This window comes from Crocodylus siamensis, chromosome 5 (genome assembly GCF_052110815.1).
Source record: "Crocodylus siamensis isolate JL-2025a chromosome 5, ASM5211081v1, whole genome shotgun sequence".
In the NCBI taxonomy this organism is placed as follows: Eukaryota; Metazoa; Chordata; order Crocodylia; family Crocodylidae; genus Crocodylus; species Crocodylus siamensis.
Window position 1 is genome coordinate 206,979,054 of NC_143399.1, and position 19,763 is coordinate 206,998,816.

The window sequence follows — 19,763 nt, forward strand, 5'->3', positions numbered from 1 at the left end:
CCGCAGGTTCGCGTGTACCCGCCCGCTGCTTTGCACGCTTGCTCACTGGACGCAGTTCCTGCGGGGACGAGCTTGCCCCGTGGAACGTGGGCCGAGTGGGAACCCGGGACGGGGCCGACAGGCCTGGAGCAGGGAGCCGGGCGAGCGGCCGCTGACGGGGCTGGAGGATGCTGATGAGACGAGGTGGGGAGCGCGGCCTGGAGGCAGGGCTGGGGCCGAGCGGACGCGGGAGGAGGCGCAGAACACGAGGCCGAAATTCCTGCGCCGCAAGCGGGGCGCCCGCCTGTCCCTCGAGCGCTGTGGACAGCCGCACCCGCAAGGCAGCCAGGGCTCCGGGCCCGGGCCCGCCCCACGGCGCGTTCCCGGGGCTGCGCGGGGACGGCCCGCTCGGGGAAGGGCCAGCCGAAAGGAGGGTTTTGGGTGGCCGGGGTGGCGCCTGCAGCGGGCCCCGAAATGGGCGAGCGCGGGGGCGGCGCGGCTCGCGGCGAGGCCGAGGCGCATCGCGCCCGCGGGGCGGGGCGCTGACGCGGGGCGGGGCGGGGCGGGGCGGCGGCGCGGGGGCCGGGCCGGGCCGGCCGGGCGGGCGGGCGCGCGGAGCAGCCGCAGGAGCGCCCGCACGCCCGCACCGCCATGCAGCCGCTCCCGCGCCGCTGAGCCCCGCGCCGCAGCCATGAACTTCCAGGCGGGGCCGGGGCAGAGCCCGCAGCCGCAGGGCCTGGCGGCGCCGGGCGGGCCGGTGCCCGTGCCCGTGCCGGGGCCGTCGGGGCCGCAGGCGGGCGGGCCGCCGCCGCCGCAGTTCGGGCTCTCCAACTCGGCCGCCATCCGCGCCGAGATCGGCCGCTTCGAGTCGGTGCACCCCAACATCTACGCCATCTACGACCTCATCGAGCGCGTCGAGGACCTGGCGCTGCAGAGCCAGATCCGCGAGCACGTCATCTCCATCGAGGGTGAGCGCGGCCGCGGCAGGGTGGGGGCGGGGGCCGGGCCCGGGGGCGCCCCCGGCACCAGGGCGGCTGCGGCAGAAAATGGAGCCTGGCGCCGCCGGGGAGCGGCTCTGCGGGCCGCGCCGCGCCGCGCCGCGCCGCCGCGTTTGTTCACGGGAGCGGCCGGCAGAGCCCACCCGGCCTTTGTTCCGGGCGCGCGGGGGCCGCGCCGGGCCGGGCCGCGGGCTAGCGCAGGGGAGGCAGTGCCGGCGGCGAGGCGCAGGCTCGGGCCTCGTGGCACCTCGCGCCCTCCTTCCTCTCTCCCGTCCAGTGGGAGCGCTGGCTCGGCGGGCAGGCTCCGAGCAGGTCCCGCGGCAGGCGTGCGTGGAGGCGGAGGGGAGACGCTGGCTCCCAAGGGCTGCCCCGGGTGTTCGCACTCGTGCGAACGGGAAGCTCTGAGGGCTCCCGGCACGCGTGGGTGCAGGCAGGGCAGGGCGCTCCGCAGCCGCCTGGGCACCGGCGAGCGCACGGCGTCCCCTGGGAGGGGCGGGGGGTGTCGGGGACACGGGCTCTTTGCAACACAACACCATTTGCACGCTCAGCCAGGAAAGCAGGCAGCTGGCAGCGTGGCAGGCCTGCCGGGCCAGGCCCGGGGACAGGTGCAGTGCTGCAGCCAGCGCCCGCTGTGCTCCAGGCTTGTTTATCCCTCCAGCGCTTGCAGCACATGCGTCCGCAGCTGGGCCGGAGCAAGCCGCGTATCCGCAGCCAGGGCTGCTGGGCCCACGGAGCGTCTGAAACCTAATCCGGCGCGGGGGGGCTGATCCGTGCGTGCAAGGGAAGGGCTGCCCGGCTACTGCGGCTGTGCCTGGCAGCTGGGGAGCTGGGCACGGTGGGTGGGAGCTGGGCCTCCAGGCATTGCTCGCACTGGCTGGCTCCGTGAGCCCTCCCATTGCTGGTTAACCCTTGCTTCTGCACGGGGATCGGCACTCGCCGCTAGCAGCAGGACGTGTCCCCTGCGTGTCCCCGGCCTCTGTTGATTCTCCCCGGTGACCTCCGGCCTTCCCTTCCGCTCTGCGCCAAGTGCTGTTTGCATCGTTAATTTGATTGCAGATGTTCCCGGATGCGGCCTTGTGTCGGCCTCCGCGGGAACTGCTCGTATCCCTGGGCCAGGCTGAGCTCTGGGACCAGCCGCCTGCGGCTCCCTGCCGGGGACCAGCTGTCTCTGCAAGGGCAGAAGCTTCCTGTGGGATCGGCCGGCAGGGACCTTCATCCTCCCCACGGTTTCCCTCCCGAGCTGGTTTTGGGTCACAAGGACGGGCTAATCTTGGAAACCATTAATGACTGCTGCTCACATCAGCCGTCAGTGCTTGCAAGGTGCCTGGACCTTTCCAGGTAGAGGGGGAGCCCCGTTCCCTGCCCTGAGGCGCTCCCCCGGTGGAGAGGAAAGAAGGGGGAGCAGCAGAGAGAAGGGGGGACCGGGCGGCAGCTGGAGCGAAGCGGCCACGTGTCGCCGGGGAGGCGGGAGAGGCGCCGGTGGCTGCCTGCGATCGTCTCATCTCCATTGTGTGCGGCAAGGCCTTGACCTTTGCTGCAGGAGCAGGACGCGGAGCGATGGCTTGAGGGTGCAGCAGAGGCGAGATCAGGAAACACCTCTTCTCTGGCAGGCAGGGAGGCCGCGGGAGAGACGCCAGGGAAGGGGGAGCCTCCGTCCCTGGAGGTGTCGAGGACAGCGTGGGCAGCCGCTGAGCAGGGATGATCTAGGTGCAGCGATGCCTGTCTTGTGCCAGGCTTCTGGGCAGTGCTGTTGCCCCCGTTTCTGCTCCACGTGTCGGCGGGTTTAAGCCTCCCCCAGAGGCGCTAGGGCTGGGCTGGGCCAATGCTCCGGCTGGCACCGACCCCGCAGGGTCCCGGCTGGAGGGTCTCACCCCCGCGCTTGGGCTCAGCCCGACGCTGCACTGGGGCAGGAAGGGATTTCCCCCCTGGTCAGACTGGTCTGGACTGGGGGGGGGCTTGCCTTTCTCTGCAGCGGGGCCTGGGCTCTCTTGTATTTTGTCTGTATTGATGGCAGAAGCAGGACGCTGGCAGCCGCGGTGCCCTCCGCTTTATCTGTGGCCGGTTCCAGGATTGTGTCGTGTGCGGTGTCAGGGCTGAGGGTAGTTTTGCAATGTGTTGAAATCATGGATTTGTCTGGGCTGGTTTGAATGGGGCTGGTCCTGCCTCAGGCAGGGGTTGGCCTGGAAGTGACCCCGCAGCTCCGTCTCCATGACTCTGTGACCTTGAGCAGGAGAGCCCCGGGGGCTGGAGACGAGCCCTTCGCTTCCTCTCCAGACTCCTGTTTAGATTTGGCAGGGCACAAGCCAACGAGCACCTGTGCTCGCGGCTGTAGCCTGCGTTATCGCAGCGTGACCCTGGCAGCCCCGGCGGTTGTAGGCCTGGGTCAGTGCCACAAAGCTGTCCCGGGGGTCGAGCCGCGCTAGGACCCCCGGGAAGAGAAGCGGTCTCTCCAGTCCTGGAGCAGCGGTGACGGGAGATGCGCTGGCAGGTCGCCTCTGGTCCAGCCCCTGCTCCAGGCAGGATCGACCCAGGTGAGGGCTTGTCTAACCCTAACCTCTTCTTAAAGCTGCTGCCTCCAGCACCCCTCGCCCGCGGCTCCCGGCCGGGGGACATCCTTCCCTTTCAGCGACCGCTGTCAGAGTGACACGCTGCCCGTCAGAGGGGCATGTGACGGGTCCGCTTTGCCCAGCAAGCATCTCCTGCCTCTGTTGCCTGGGCCAAGAACATCTGGAGCTGAGACAAATGACAGCTGTGCCTGGCTGCTCCCTTGGACAGCTGTCGCTCCTCTGCACCCCTGCGAGCTGAGAGAGCTGCACCCGCGGGGCCGTAACCCAGACCTCATCTCCGCCAGACTGCAGGCCCGTCTGCTTGCCGCGGTGCTCTCGGGCGCGGCTTGCCATGCCGCCGTCTTTGTGATGCCGCCTGCGCGTTAGGGCCGCCGGGCAGGGTTGTGATGCATCCTTCTGGTGGCTGCTTCGCTTCTGCAAGAGCCTCCTCTGCAGCTGCCGGTGTGGGCAGTGCTGCGGCCCCAGTGGAGAAGTCGTGGGAGCGACTGGAGTGAAATCCAGTGCTGGGGGACGCGCGGCGGAGGGGAAGGTTCATCGTCCCTGGGCACGTGCCCTGCTGGCAGGTGCTGCGTTCCCTTCTGTTTCAGCCAGGGACCGTGGTGCGGTGGCAGTGGAGACCCCTCGTGCCAAGCAGCGACGGTCAGACCTTGCACGCATGATGCTTGGAGAGCAAGGGAGGGGATGGGCATGGTACAAGGGCTGTGCTGTGCGTGCGCATGGGTCTGCACACGGCCATGGTGCTGCTCTTCTGGGCGCTGCGTGCAGCGCCGGTCGCCCGTCTCAGGGAGGAGGCTGCAAAGCCCGGCAGGGCCGGAGGAGAGCGCAGCAGGGGCCTGGGAAAGCTCCTTCTTCAGGGCACCACCAGCCAAACGCTTTGGTAGGCGTGCCGCAAACCAGCCCCTCCGCTCATGCCTGCTCTCCTTGTGCCCATCTCCTGCCCGACTGATTGCTCTGCTCTCTGCTCCCGGCCCTGTGCTCCCTGCCGCTCTGCTTTCTGCTCCCTGTCTGCTCTGCTTTCTGCTCCTTGCCTGCTTTGCTGCTCTGCTTTCTGCTTCCAGCCCCATGCTCCTTGCTTGCTATGTGCTCCGCTCCCAGTCCCATGCTCCCTGCCTGTTCTGCTGCTTTGCTTTGTGCTCCCTGCCCTATGCGCAGCTCTGTTTGCTGTCCCCTCCAATCTGCCCCACGCCGCGTGGGAAGGCTGCAGGTGGCAGGCATGCTGCGGGTTGGCCACAGCTACTTTAGGCTAGGGGCAGACAAATCAGACCCCGCAGGTTATAAGGGAGCGGGTTCTGCCGCCCGCCCTCTGCTCGTGACCACGCGTGCACCGTGCAGCAGAGGACATTTACCCCCTGCTCGCCTGGCCCTCTCACTGACAGCTGAGCTGCTGTGGGCCGTCCCAGCTGCCGGGGTGAGCGTGGGCCGTGCCGCTCCGTCCCGTCTACCCGCCTGCCCCCAGGCTGTCTGCGCAAGCCCTTGTCAGGGAGACGTGAGCCCACCGGCCTCCGAGGGGTTGGGTGCCAGTCTGAGAAATCGAGGAGAAGCGGGGCTGGCAGGGACCTGAGGCCGGATCAGCCCCGTCCAAACCTTCCCGTGCTGTCTGTCATCTAAATTCTCCATAAAACTGCCCTCAGGCACGACGCAGTGCAGCCGACGGAGGACGTCTCTCCCACCTGCCCACCGGGTCACGAACGGGGGACGTGAAACGAGGCAAAAGGCAGGAAATTCCAGGCCGACGAAGGGAAATGCTTTTTTGTGCAACGTGATCGTGCTGCTGCGGAAGCCCCTGGGGCCCAGCGCTGAGCAGGATTCAGGAGCAGACGGGAGGTCGGGGGGGTCTCCAGAGCCCAGATCAGGACAGTGGCTGGAAGGGGCGCAGAGGTCCCCGTGTAGGGGTCATGTCAGTGTCCAATGGTGAGAGGTGGACGAGGCAAAGTGGGGAAGACTGTCCCACGGCTGGGGTTATCGCACTTCCACTGGGCCGTCGGGTGCCGGCCTCTGTCGGAGCCAGGCGTGACTTGGGGCCACGGGCCTGCCTGAGGCAGGGGGTTCTCCTGTTTGAGATGGTAAAACAGGCGCTCCCAGTCGTCTCCCTCCGCATCGCTTGTTCGTCCCGTGCAGGCTGTGCTGCAGCGCCCTGGGCTCAGGCTTCAAGTGATCGCCTGTTTGGGGCAGGAAGGGATTTCCCCCATGCTTAGACTGGTCTGGACTGGGGGGGTTTCCCTTCCTCTGTAGCAGGGCCGTGGCCTCAGCCTGGGGTCTCTGGAGCAGTTATTAATGAACTTTTATAGAAGCAGGACATTGGTCCCCATGGCCCCCCCGCTTTCCTGGGGGCAGGGGGATGCCTGGGTCTCTGCCGGGGGACTTGTGTTGTGTTGTTTGGAGGTTGGACGTGGGGTTTGTCTGGGCTGCTGGCCCCACGGCTCTGGGATCCTGTGCTAGGCGCTGCACGTGCCCTCCCTGTTCTCCTTCCCGCTCTCCCTGTGCAACCCTGATCCGGGGTGAAAGTACGGTGTGATGGCGTAACTAAAGTTTGTCATCATGCATATTCATGAGGGGCTGAGGTAAGTGAGGGTGATTTATCAGTGGCACAGTTTGTCTCAAAGAAGCGTAGTAGAGCCGTCTTTGCTGGAAGGCCCTGGCTGGGTGTGGGAGACCCTTGGCAGAGGGAGGGTCTGCTTGAGCAGGAGCCGTGAGCGAGGGTCTGTCGCCAGGAGTCAGGCGGGGGGTCCTGATGGTCTCTCTGCCTTCAGACGTACAGATTGGGGTTGCACCGGAGACTGTCTGTTGCCGGACTCTGCACTTCCCTCACGTTCTTTTAACAGATTTATTTTGCAGGCAACTTCTAGATTTGTTTAAAGGAAAAAGGCAAAGCCCAGTTGTGCTTGGATCCATTGCACCAGGGCCCCTGTGCACTTCACCTCCTGAGGTTGGATGTGGGCAGTTCAGCTCCTTGGGATGGGTGCCCGGCCCTGGGGCTTCGGCTGCCAGCCGACCAGGGCTGCTGCGTGAACCAGATGCCGGAGGGTGACACGTTGTGCTGGGCCACTCGCGGGTGTCCGGGCAGGGGGGCAGCGCTGCCGGGGCAGAGAGGTGCAGATTCCAGGAGGATTGGAGAAATGCGAACCCATGAGGTTGGTGGGTGTGAGACGGGGCAGCTTGTGGTACAGCCTCCCCGGTGTGACTTCCCGGGCCTCTGAAGGCCGGCGCTATCAGAGAAGAGGGGCAGAGGATGGATCAGGCCCCGGAGAAATGCTCTTCCCTGCAGTGACCGCTCCCTGCCGTTGAGAGACAACCTATCTGCCACCCGCTGTCAACAAGGCTAGAGGAGGCCACTGCACGTGTGGCAGCTACTTCCGTGGGACCAACCGTGAGACAACAGGGACAGGCGCGCAGGTTACGGGTCACCAGCTGGGCTGCAGGGAGCTCCAGCCGGCGCCCACTGCCTCTTGGACGTATCCCAGGAGCCGGTGGGCATGGTGCGGGGAGCCTCAGACCGCAGGCTTGCGTGGCAAGGGAAAGGCAGGCGGCCCTGGGGCCTGCCGGCCAGCACCGCCTGCCTGGTCTGGTCAATGGACGGTTGGCCAGGGCCAGGAGGAGGTTGCCTACAAGGTCCCAGGACTTTGCACGGCTCTGGATAGGGTGTGCATAAAATAAAAGGCATGGAGAAAAGTGCAGCCAGAACCCCAATAAGATGGACCCCTGATCTGAGGCAGTAAGGCCTTGGTTATTTTTTCTGTGCTGTTTGCCCCCCTCCCCTCCTTCTGCTCAGAGGGTTTTAAAGCCTCCCCCAGATGCGCTGGTGCTGCTGCAGCCCGGGCTGGGCCAATGCTTCTGCTGGCTCCAACCCCGCAGGGTCCCGGCTGGAGGGTCTTGCCCCTGTGCTCAGGCTCAGCCCCGCGCTGCGCTGGGGGCAGGAAGGGATTTCACCCCTGCTCAGACTGGTCAGGACCCGGGCGGGGTTTGCCTTCCTCTAGCAGGGGCACGGCCTCGCCCTGGGTCTCCTGAGCGTATATTAACAACCTCCTATAGAAGCAGGACGTTGGTGGCCATGGTCCCCCTGCTTTCCCTGCAGCAAGTGTGGGTGTTAGGTCTGCGCTGTGTCAGGGTTGAGAGTGGTTTTACAAAGAGTTTAGATTATGCGTTTATACCGGATGGTTTGGACACGGATCATAGACTCACGGAGCAGTGGGGCTGGCAGCGAGCCGCAGAGGTCACATCTAGCCCGATCCCGGCCTGGGGCAGGGTCGGCCCAGACAAACCATCATCTGAACGCTGTGCAAGGCGGCGGTCGGCCCTGACCCAGCACAGACATCACCCTGGCCCTGGCACAGGGAAGCAGGGGCTGGACCAGTCATGACTTCAGGAGGTCCCTTCAAGCCCTGCTCCCCTCTGGTTCGGTAATGTTCTTGTGGCAGGTTCTCCGTGGCCACCGGGATGGGTCTGGGGTCTGCCTCGGTAGAGACCCGTGTTCTGCCCTGCCAATAGTGACCCAGGCCTTGCTGGACCAGGAGAGCGAAGGGGACAACGTTATTGGCACCTAGCAAAGCTGGGTCTCGGGAGTCCTGGTCGCGAGCACCGCTGCGCCTGCTCTGAGGAAGGGCATTTTGCCGGGTGCGGTAGCGGGAAGTGGAGAGCCCGGACTCGATCTTGGTCTCCAGTCCTGAGCTCGCTGCGTGTGAAAGTCTGTACTGCTTAGCAGCCCTGGGCATGTTCAGGGCTTGGGAATGTGAGGGGGTTTTGGCACTTGGGTAAAACCCACCAAACCACAGGCAGGAAATGGCAGTTTTCCATCATGTGCAAGTCTGCTGAGTCCGGGTGGGATTTTAGGAGCCCAGAGCAGGGCACTTCCTGCCCCGTGCGGGGCCCGTGTCAGGATCTGAGCCTTGCTGGGAGCCCTGGAGGGGTCATGGTGTGGGACCTGCGGCAGTTTTGCTGCGTTGGGTACTGCAGTCCTCGCATCAGTGCGACCTGTGAGATGTGTCCAGTTTGGCTTGGCTCCAGGATGACCCGGTGAGCAGGTTTCTTTACAGAAATGGCTTCTCAGGACAGACTGCCATGCAGAGCCCTGGCCGGGATGGCAGGAAGGAGGGTGAGGAGATGCTTGGGTGAGAGGCTGATGGACGGATGCTGTGAGCAGAGCGAAGAAACTGGAGTTGGCCTGAAACCAAGGCGGGGGGTAGGGCTGCGGTGGTGGTGAGAGTGGAGCCAGCGAAGGGCCAAATGGCCAAGCAAGGAGGAGCGGGAGGGTGCGTGGCAGGGCTGCCTGTTGCTCTGCCTTGTGTTTCTCCTAGTTGGGTCCGTGCGTCGTGCAGGGGAACAACCAGGGGTCCTGGGGCACGTGAGCAGGGACCCTGGCTAGCACCCATGGCCCTAAGACATTTGTAAGGAGCCTTTACCTCTGCACCTTGCATTCAGAGACCGCCCCCCGTGTGCCAGGGCTGGCCTCGCCGTCGGCCAGTTCAGATGTCTGTAGTCTCAGTCCACAGTAGCGTCTAGTCCGGCATCCTGTCCAGGAGGCCGTGTACGTGGGAGCCCCATCTCCTGTATGCAGCTCCAGGAAAGCACCCTGAGGACACGGCGAGGCGGGTACCTACGTTCCCCTCCCCTGGGAGCCTGATCCCCAGAGCTCAGGCACCAGCACTGATTCAACACACAAACGGGTTAGGTTTGTACTTAGGACTGTTCTGGCCTCAGCTCCCTCTGCTGGTCCTTGCACTGCTGTTCTTGCTGTAAGAACCTGGGGTTTCTTCCCTTGAAGGCATTTGTACAGTGTAATTAAGTCACCCTCTCCATTTCCTTCTTGATGAGCTAAACAGATTGAGCTTGTGCTGTCAGGCATTTCTCTAACCCGTGTCGGTTTTGTGGCTCTTTCCTGGCCTGGCCTGTTTTTCAGCTCCCTTTTTAACTGGGACGTGCATTCCCAGGTCCTGGGCTCGTCAAACCGAGCGGGGAGGGGGCTGCTGCTTGGTGCAGGGTCTTCAAGGGAAGGGGGAGGTGGTGTCTCTTGGGATTGCTCCCCATTTCCTTCCTCTGGCTCATGTGGAGCCTGGTTGATCCAGGCGGCCAGGCGCTTGCTGCCTCATCCCTGCTCAGCTGAATCAGCCTGGAGTCAATTAGACCCTCGGGGAGGGCGCGCGTTCTGCTTAGCCAGCTGCTTTCCTGCTAGCGCCGCGATCTCTGCAGAATTGTCCCATTTGCGTGCCTGCGCGTTCCCACTGCTTCGGAAACCACAAGGAATGGCTGGGAGGGGGCAGTGGAAAAACTTCTCCTAGTGCCTCGTAAGCACAGCGCTGAAGCTCCAGGGGCGTTCCCGGTAGAGCAGGGCTGGAAATCTTTTTCAACTCCTTGCCTTTGGCATCTTGCTCCTTTCTTTGGCCACCCGGAGTCTGCAGCCTGGGGTCACTGCAGGAGGAGATGCCCTGGGCTGGCTGGGAGAGGAAGTGCAGGGATGCTACCAAGCCCTTAGACAGGGAGAGCCCAAGAAAATGTCCAGGTCACTGGTTCTTTTCTGTGCCAGCGGAACGGGCTGGAGCTCTGGAGCAGCGGTTCTCAGCCTTGAGGCGCCCTGCAGAGCATGCCAGCTCTCAGCTTTTACTTGGGTTTTGGCAGTGGAAAATACCAGAGCAATTCGTGTGTTGCAGGCAGCTCGGCCCATGGCAGGACAGGAGGGTTTTAGCACTCTGGATCTTCGCTGCAGTCTCAGGGTTTGTCTTGGTAGGATGTGCGATTTTCGGGGTCTGGGACAAAATGTGTCCGATCCTAGTTGCACAGCTGTGCATATGGGGAGCCAGGCATTGGGATGGGTTTGGGGAGCTGAACTGGTGGGTTCCAGGCAGTCCAGTGAGTTGAAAGCTGTGCTGTGTAGCCCTGCATCTGCCTGGCTCATGTGATTTGTGTGTGGGCATGTGGGGATGAGCTCCCCTAAAGCTGCTGGTGAAGCCCAAAGCCAGACGTGCCCCACACTCAAACTAAAGCACTATGCGAACCAGCCACAAAGATGTTCCATATATATATATATATATATATATATATGGAACATCTTTGTGGCTGGTTATGATGCCAGAAATTGGCTGAATGTGTGGGCATGTTACAATTTGTAGTGCAATTAACATGTGAATCACATGATAAATGCGATGTCCTCCAGGGCCCTAAGAGAACAGAATAACTTATACAACAAGACAGCAACAATAGGAAAAAAACAACTTAAAAGGGAATCAGGATATCAGCATAAAACAGAGACAACCTGAACCATAGCTCAGTCTAGCTTTTTTTTTGCTAAGTGACAGCCCAAATAGGAAGGCCTCACAGAGGTTCTGGGAGATGTCTGGGCTCAGGTTGTGGCAGCCTCAAGAAGGAGGGCATCTCAGAGCTGAGGAGCGGCTGCTGAGAATGACCTTTCATGTGTTTTCACCAAGTAGACTTGGTGCATCGACGTACTTGGAGGACGTTGCTCTCGGCTGACCTTAGGGGTCGTATAGGGCATGAGGGAGAGGATGGTGTAGGTCATATCCCCGTCAGCTGGTCGGAGCAGTGTTTCCCACTTCCCCAGGGTTTTTCCTCTGCATCCCTGTTCTAACCTCTTCCGTGAATAGCTTGGAGCTGCCCCAGCACCAGCACAGAGGCAGAGCGGCTGCTGACCACGGGCTTCCAGAGCTGGGGGATGCTGACACAGCATGAATTCTCCTGCCCTGCAAGGCCAAGGCCTTTCTGTCAGCACCACAGTCAGTGCCGGACCCTTGTTGGACCTGCCCTGGAGCCTGGAAGACTTCTGGTCCAGCCGCCACCTCCAGGCAGAGGTTGTGGCCTGTGAGCCAGCGTGGCCTCCAGCCCTGTGTCTGATGGCAGGGCCGAGTGCTGACGGCCTGGCAGGGCTGCCTGCCCTCTGAGACCCAGCTCCATCCTGCTCTGGTCCCAGAACGGCCTCAGCCCATATCAGCTCCAGGAATTAGGGTGTTGAGCTGCGAGATGGAGGGGAAGGTGCTGCCCCTGCCAGATGGTATCTGGTAGTTCCTGATAGCAGCCTGTAGATAAGCTGCTCGTCTCACATGCCCGTGGGGCCGCCTCCTGCTGTCACAAGGCATCATGGCCGGTCAAGAGCTGCAAATAGACCGAGGCACTGATCCTGGTGTGTTTTGGAGCGGGGGACTATTTGATGTCCTTGATTGTGACGCGGCTATGCCGCCAGTCCCTTTGGGCCGCTTGCGGGTGGCGGCTGGTGGTGAACGTTGCATCTGCACCCCTGATTGGGTGCAGGCAGGAACCTACAGTCAAAACCACCCCCCAAGGGGGTGAGGCCCCCTGGCCATCGATCTTGTAGCGAAGGGCGACCAGCACCAGAAGACATCAAATAAAATAGTTCGGAATGGGGATCCTTCATGGCGTCTGGTGCTCTCTGTCTTCTGGGAGTTTGGAGCAGGGGGAAAGTGAGGAGTCTCTTGAATTCCCATCTGGTGCCTGGGCAGCACTGGCCAGCTCCGGCGGGTGCCATGGTCGTGGCTGGCAGTCCCACCAGAGCCGTAGGGCCAGAAACCCTGCTTAAATGGAGTCCAAGATCCCGCTGGCGTCAGCAGCCGTGCCCTTGCCGAGGGAGATTTCTTCCTGCCCCGGCGCCAGGCCGGTCATGCGGTGGACGCGCTGCCCAGGGCTGCAGCAGCTCGCCTGCATTGGGCGTGTTGCGAAGAGCACCAGGGCCAAGACGGCGTGCATGCATTGACTGTGCCATCCGTGCGCATTGGGACTGAGGTGTGCATGTCCCCGGCCTGGATCGGAGCGTGTGCAGGGGAGACCTAAGTGGCACTTGCATGCGTCGGGCCAGCGCTCTGCTGTCGGGAAGGGAGGCTTCTGCTAGCCAGGCCAAGCCAGAGCTGCCCCTGCGGACCGCGGCTCGGGTGACTCGTTCTGCGGACACAGTCCTTCCTCGCAGGGCGGCGCGACGCCCTGCTGCGGTTGGAGCAGCCCCCACGCTGGCAGGACAGAGAACAGGGAAGCCGCTGGCTCTGGCTAGTCGAGCCGAGATCCTGGCCCCGTAAGGCCGATGCCAATCTCTGGGTGCAGTGCAGGAGCCACCGCACGTCAGTTTATTGCCTCTCCCATGAACGGCTGTGATCGCTGGGCCTGGCTGTCTGCTTTGGGCACTGCCTGCTCCCAGGGCAGGGGTACAGCGTCCTTCCTTTCCTAGTGTTACTCTCGGGGCGCGGGCCTGAGCAGGGACTCTGGCTCGGAGGGCACTTGTCCCTTCCATGGCCGCTGAGCCTCTGGGTGTGCGCAGGGGTGTGCATCTGCGAGGGGAGCTGCAGGGAGCTGCCGGCATGTTTGACTGACGTTCCTTCTCCAGCCGGACATCCATCGCTGTGGAGGTGGAAGCATTAACATGTTCACTGCTGCTTATTTGCATTGTCCAGGAACCTCAGCCCTGTTAGGACCTCAGTGTGCCTGGCGCTGCACAGAAACACCAAGCCGTGGCAGTCCAGCGGTGGAGAGGCGGCAGATGGGGAGCTGCAGAGCTGTCGGGGGGCTGCGTGGCATCAGTGGTCTCGCCACACTGGTGGCAGAGCTGTTGGCAGGTTTTGATGGGGCCAGGAAAGAATTTTTTCCCCCTCCTGTTGCTACAGGTGTCACAGGGTTTTTTCACCTGCCTCCAAGGTGCAGGGTGCTGCTGCAGCCCAGGCTGGGGATGGGACTGGGCTGATCCTGTCTCAGGCAGGGTCAGACTAGACGTGACCTCCCGAGGTCCCTTCCCGCCCCACTGCTTTGTGATTTGCCAGAAACGAGGGTGTTTCAGTAATTAAGACGTGTTATGCTGAGAGCCTGAGCGTGAGCTTTCGGCGTGTGCAGGGAGGGGGAAGGCTGTCTCAGATGTGGTGCAGGAAGAATTGGCAGGATTTGCATCCGTGGGGCTGCGGGGGCCTGTGCAGGTGTGTTGCAGGTGACGCCCGCGTTGTGGTCTCGGGCATGGGTTGGATGGTGGCGGTGCCCGCGGGGATCGAGACATGGGGGTGTTGGGCAGAGCAAGTCGGAGCTTGGTTTTACCGCTGCACAGCTGAGTCCCGGGTGCATCATCGGAGGTAGGCGTCAGCAGGACAGGCCAAGATCAGCATTGGGACGAGGAGCGGGTCCGGAGTGGGGCGCAAACCTGCACAGGATCTGCAGGGAGGTGGTGGTGGGGTTTTATGTTTGCGGATGAGATGGTCCAGAGGTCGGGCAGGAGCAGAGTCAGGGCTGAGGGCAGAGCTGCGGGATCCCCACAGAGGAGGAGGAGGAGACGCTGAAAGTGCCATTGCAAAGCCAAGGGAGGACGAAATGCCCAGAAAAGTCCGGACCGAGGCAGCCGACGGGTGGGAGGAGATGGGATGAGGGTGCTAACCGCGAGACTGGCTGCAGGGCTGGTTGCTGGAGGCTGGCTCCGCGATGCCCCTGCGTCACTGGGGGCAGGGCCGGGGTCCGGGCTGGCAGTCTCTTAACGAAGAGGTCGGACACGGGGTTTGTGTGGGCTGGTTTGGACGCGGCTGGTCCTGCCTCAGGCAGGCTCGGGCCAGATGCGAGCTGCACAGCTTCCTGCCGGCCCCGCGGCTCCGGGACCGAGCAACCCCGTGGGGAGGTGCAGGCGCCGAGCTGGGGGGTGGAGGCGCTGGTGTCCGCAGCACGTTGCATGAGCAGGACCCGGCAGGTCCGGGGCTGCGAGGGGTCAAAGGCAGGGTGTTAAAGGTGGAATAGACGGCTGTGCTTTAGTGCCAGGCAGGGAAGGGGCCTGTGGGCAATGCTGGGGCTTCATAGGGGTCCCAGTTAGAGGGGCTTTAGCTCATGTAGCCTGCTGTCCTGGATATTACAGGTCTTTCCTTCTCTCCTCGTTACCCCAGTCTTGGGCCGACAGACTTGCTAACTACAGCATCTTCCTGCAGGCTCCGGCCTGGATTCATCCAGAGATGGAGAGTCCGTCACTTCGCCGCGGTCCTGTGCTGAATCACCCCCACGGTTCACAGTTGGGACCTACTTTCTAATTGGCATTCATTTGACTTCAGCTTCCAGTGTTGCCTTTCTCCACTAAACTGGAAAGCCCTTGGGTCCCTGCATTTCCTCCCCGACGGTGCTAACGGGCTGTGATCGAGGCGCCTCTCGGTCCTGAACAAATCGCCCGAGTCTCTTGCTGTCCTTGGATCGCATGCGCTGATTGTACTCAATGCTCCCGTGCTTCAGTGTCCTTCTGAAACGTGGGCGCCAGGCTGCGTTCCCACGCCCGTCTCACCGGTGCCGCGTTCGGAAGTGGAGCTGCCCGTCGCTGGCTGCTGACGTTTGTGCCCCGAGGACTCTTGGGTCCGTGCTGGACCCGCTGCTTTCCGGGATGTAGATCCTGGGGCCTCAGGGCCTCGTCCCAGGGTGCGTGGGCTTGCATCTGGCCTGCATTAAAACGCACGTGAAGAAACGTCAGGCAGCACTGGGCCTGCCGACGCTCTCGTTTGCAGCTGCCGTTTGAGACCGGCCACCGGCCCGGTTCCTCACGCAGGTCCCACGTGGCTTGCCGACTGCGCGGTGCTGGCTGGAGCGAGAGCATTGTGTGGCGCTCGGTCAAACTCCTCCCTAAAGGCAAATAGCTTGTATCTGCAGTTACCTTTATCGGCCAGGCCGGCAGTCTCCCCTCCAAAGGCCATCAGTTGGTTTGACAAGCCCTGTTTCCCATGAGGCCATGCTGGCGGTAGCAGTTATTTTGTTATCTATTAATTCCTTTATCAATTAAACCCTGTTTCGGCTTCTCCGTTATTTTGTCTGGAGCCAGGCCGCCTGTTGTGCCTGGGGTCGCAGCGCACACGAGCGTTGGTGATATGAGCGTGGTTGTGACGTTAGCGCTTTCCTGGCGCTCCACGAACTTCTTCGTTATTCCCAGGTGTATTAAAAATGCCCATTGGCGGCAGACCGGGTGCCGCTCTGCTAATTCCTTTAGGTCTCTTGCGCGGCACCTATGCCACTTGTACGGCCTGGTTTGAAAGCATCGATCCTCGTGGATGCTGACATCCTTCTGAGTTGCTGATAGTCTAGAAAATCGTTTGTTGTTTTCATCTTCTGTGAGGACGCGGCCCTGCTTCGTCCCAGGTGCAGAGCGGGAGGGCTGGTCGAAGGCTCATGCTCTCTTGGTGTCCTTATTGGCATTTTTACCATCTCCGTATTATCGATGTGTATCCTCTCTAGGAGGTTTTGTCTCTAATTCATTGAAAAAGCACCTTCCTGTTGGCTTTAGGATTTTTTTCCCTCTCATCTTGAGCTTCCCTTATCAATTTTTGACAGTGCCCAAGTTATACCGACTGCTGTTTCCTCCTTCATGTGTTATTTCTTCCTTTTCTAGTTCCTGTTTGTTGCTTTTGCATTACTGCTGAACCTGGCTGAGGCTTAAGCCAAGGTTGTCCTTTTTACATGGTGAATTGTGGGTTTTTTTTGGTTTACCAAAACTTTTTTTTAAAGGCCTCCCAATCTTCATTCCTGTTTTTTGGCTAATCTTCCCACCCAGTCAGCTTTGCTCACCTGCTCTCCAGCTGTGGGAGAGTTGCACCCTTTGAAGCACCAAGTAAGGTCACACGCGTACTTGTTGGGACTGTCCTCCCTAGGCCCAGGCCGAATGCAGTCGGGTCTTGATCCGCGGTCCCTAGGCGTCTGCCAGCTCGTCTCCATCCATCTGAAATTCATCGTGCCTCTCAGAGAAGTGGTGTGATGATGCCTGCTCGCAGGCCTGATGTGTGCCTTAAGGAGAAGTGCCCACAACGAGGGTTTCTCTTTCCATGCGCAACAGGGAGGTGCTTACAGAGCAGCTCGTGTTGTTCTCTGCTTTAATCCAACCTCTCTAACAGACCCTGCCGCAGCCCTCCTGGGCCCGTTGGCTTGCCTCGCGGGGAGCTGGTACCCTCGAGGCCGTGGCCGACTGCATTTCCCATCGCAAGATCCCCGTGGCTGCCCTCCCGGGCCTGTCAGCTCGCGGACGGATCCGGATGGGCCCGGAGCCCCGTGGATCTGCGCTGTCTGTGCCTTGGGAGCAGCAAGGGGCATTTGCGGTGCGGGGCAGCCCCTGTCCTTCCACCTCCGTGTCCTTTCCGCACCCTGTGACCTTGACGCATAGAAGGGAACCTGGTTGCAGCCGGGGGTCCCTCTCCTCCGTGGCTGGTCCCGGCTGTTGTGGGTGGGCTTGCGTGGCTTCCAGCGGCTCCTCCTGTTGGGTCGGGTGGGAGCAGGGGCTGCTTTTCCCCGCAGCTGCGCCGCACCCGCGCTCTGGGGGGGTGGAGCGCCCTGTTCCCTCTGTGCATGGACAGCGGGGCATGCTTGACCGTGTCGGTGCTGGGCATCTGCACCGGGCCTCTGGAGCTGAGGAGGGCGGGTATCTCCCGGCTGGACGTGCCAGGCTGCCTGCAGGCGTGGCGAGGCCTCATGGCGTCAGTGCCAGCTCAGCTGGGAGTGGGGCACGTTCAGTATCGTGTCTGGGGTTAAGAAAGAGTTTTTCCCCTGGTCAGACTGGGGGGAATGGGTGGGGGGTTGCCTTCCTCTGTAGCGGGGTGTGTGGGCTTTTTTCTCGGGTGCACGTTAACACTCTTTGCAGCAGCAGGACATTGGTGGCAGGGGCAGGAGTGATGCCCGGGGCTGTCGGGGCGACTGTGTCTGATCTGGGCAGGGCTGGATGAGACCTCTGGAGCTCCCTGCCAGCCTCACAGCTCTGCCACTCGCAGCCCAGCATGCTTCTGCCCTCACCCCACGGTCCAGCTGCGTGTCCCACGCTTCCCCGTGTCCGAGCTGGGGAGGCTCCAGCATGCGTGTCGTGCTCCCCCTCGCTGGGCTGGGAGGACCCTGCCCACCCGGCACCGCGGGGGGAGGCAGTGGGGCAGGCATCAAGTGCGGCCCCAGGCTGTGCTCCCCCCCCCCCCCCCCCCCGGCAGCGCGGTGAGTCAGGCTCCGGCAGCGTGGCACGTGGGAGGTGGCAGCTGAGTCACCGAGCGCCACGCCAGGCTGAGTCACTCTGGGGTGGCCGAGCTGCCGGGGGTGCTGAGGGACGGGGACGACGGTGCCCAGCCGGCCCCACTGCTCCGCGCTGCTGCGGGGGAGCATCGCCGTCCGACCTGCCTGGCCGTAATGCAGGCTGCTGCGCTGTGCACGACGCCGGAGGCTGCGCAGAGGTCAGACGGATGCTGCAGCTCTGTGCCTGATGCCGGGGATGCAGGGGAGCTCCCAGGCTGCGTGCCCCGCATGGCCCCGGGCTGTCCTTCAGCAGGTGCATTTCAGCCACAGACGTGGCTGCTTGTTCATGGTTCAGGGCTGCGGGGCCTCAGCTTGAAGCTGGGGTCTGTGCCCTGGGCCTCCGGCTGGGCAGGGGCCGCGGTCGGCACGAGGCAGCCCGGGAGCAAGGGTTTCTCCTAGCGCGGGGTCATGCTCCGAGCAGAGGCCCTGCCAACGATTGCCCTCTGCTTCGAGGGCACCCATGCCTCTCACCAGTTAATTAAGCAGCAAAGTAGCAGGAAACCTCATTAGCAGTGAATCTAATTGAATGTGTCACCCTACGTTCGGCACCTTCGCCCGCGGCCAGGGAACTGTGGATCTAGCTCAAGGAGAGGAGCGGACGCCGGCCTCGGCTGGCAAACCCAGAGCAGCGAGGCTGCCCGGTGCGACATGCCGTGCCCCTTGCCCACTGGACGGGCCCTTGGCAAAGAGCGTGGCCCCTGCTCTGGGTTGCCTCGCTGGTGCCACGTAGCAGGTCCTGCCCCAGGCCCGGGGCTACAGGGAGGCGCTTGCAGCCTCCCAGGAAAGCGTGTGGGGTCTCGTGTGTGCAGCTGGATCGGAGTCTGCATAGGAACAAAGGGGCACCGGGACTGTTGCTTTCCTTCGGCAGAGGGTGCAGGAGGCTTTGCGGGTCTCAGGGCTGCGATGGGAGTTTGTGCCCCTGCGGCGGCAGCTGGAGCCTCGGAGAAGGGTCCTGGCCTTGTCCGGCTGTCCGCTCAAGGCCCCGACACAGCCGCTTGTGAGGCTCGGACGCTGCTGGGTGCAATGGAGCCCTTGCAATGTCCTGCCAGGGGCAAGGCAGGGCCGGGCAAGGAATTTCCTTCCCCCTTTGCAGGCGTTGTTCTCATCCCAGGGCAGGGCTGGGGCTTGCACGCGCTGCGCCGGGCTGCGGGGAGGGGGCTGCTGTCCTCACCCACTGGGAAGGGGCTAAGGAATGTGACCGTGGCAGGCATGCGGCACGGCGCCAGGTTTCTTGGGCCTGGGGTAGCAGCAGATGTGCACGTGCTAAATTTAGCCGCCCGCGGCAGGGCAGGGTGGCAAGAGGAGCTGATGGAGAGGCCGTTCAGCACGGAGCTGGCAGCCCGAGGCTCTAGGATGCCAGCGCCGTAGTGTGAGCGCTCCTGCTCTGCAAAGCCGAAGCCTTTCTCCCGGTGCCGCAGTCTGTGTTGGAGCCTGGGAGACTCCTGGTCCGGCCACCGCCTCCAGGCAGAGGTCGTGGCCTGTGAGCCAGCATGGCCTACAGCCCCGTGACTGATGGCAGGGCCGAGTGCTGATGGGTCTCTGTGGCGTGGGGCGTGAGGCCTCTACTGAGGTCCTGCAAGCATGCAGCAACCGAAGGCAGTCCCTGCCAGCGGCAGGGTGGCCAGGGCACAGCCCAGGGCTTGCACCGGCTCCCTTCCCCTTGCTCCGGTGCTGGGGCGCGGGTTGGGCACCCACCGCTGCCGTGGTCCTGTGCTCCAGCATCCTCCCGGGCTGTGCTGCAGCCCTGGCTCGGCCGTCTGCCACTCCTGTCCAGGGCTTTCGTACAGCAGGAGGTATGCAGGGCCTGGGCTGCGGCTCCTGCGGGGGGTCTCTGGACTTGGGTAGTTGCCCCAGGGGGTCGTGGCCATGGCCGCGGCTGTCCTAGGTCTCCTGGCACTGAGGTGGGCATGAGCCCGGGTGTCTTTGCACCCTGGTCTCAGGCGGAGAGGGGTTGCCTGGCTCGGAGGACTTTAATAAGCTGAAGAGGTTCTCGCTGCCGCCGTGCTCATGGCTGGTGCCCTGGCCTGCTTCCTCTTGTACAGGACCCTGGGGTGGGGGCTCCCAGCATCGTGCCTGGGCAGTGCAGAACCGGTCCCGTGGTGGGGCAGGGAATTTCTCCCTGCTTGGAAATAACTGGGAGGTTTGTGCAGCCAGGATGAGGATACTGGACTTTGCAAGAGGTGCCCGTTAGCAGCACCCTCTTGCTCGAGGCGAGGCCCTGGAGCGCAGCAGG

General features: G+C 62.8%; 1 protein-coding gene across 2 annotated transcripts in view; it reads left to right on the forward strand.

The window, feature by feature from the left end:
• Positions 1–557: 557 nt before the first annotated feature.
• The window catches only part of AGAP3 (ArfGAP with GTPase domain, ankyrin repeat and PH domain 3), a 111,453-nt gene continuing 92,247 nt past the window's right edge, over positions 558–19,763 (forward strand). For both annotated transcript variants that reach the window (XM_090048040.1, XM_090048041.1), the window contains exon 1: positions 558–947. In XM_090048040.1, the coding sequence (XP_089904166.1) occupies positions 671–947 (277 nt within the window). In that variant the 5' untranslated portion in view covers positions 558–670. The remainder of the gene's footprint in view (positions 948–19,763) is intronic.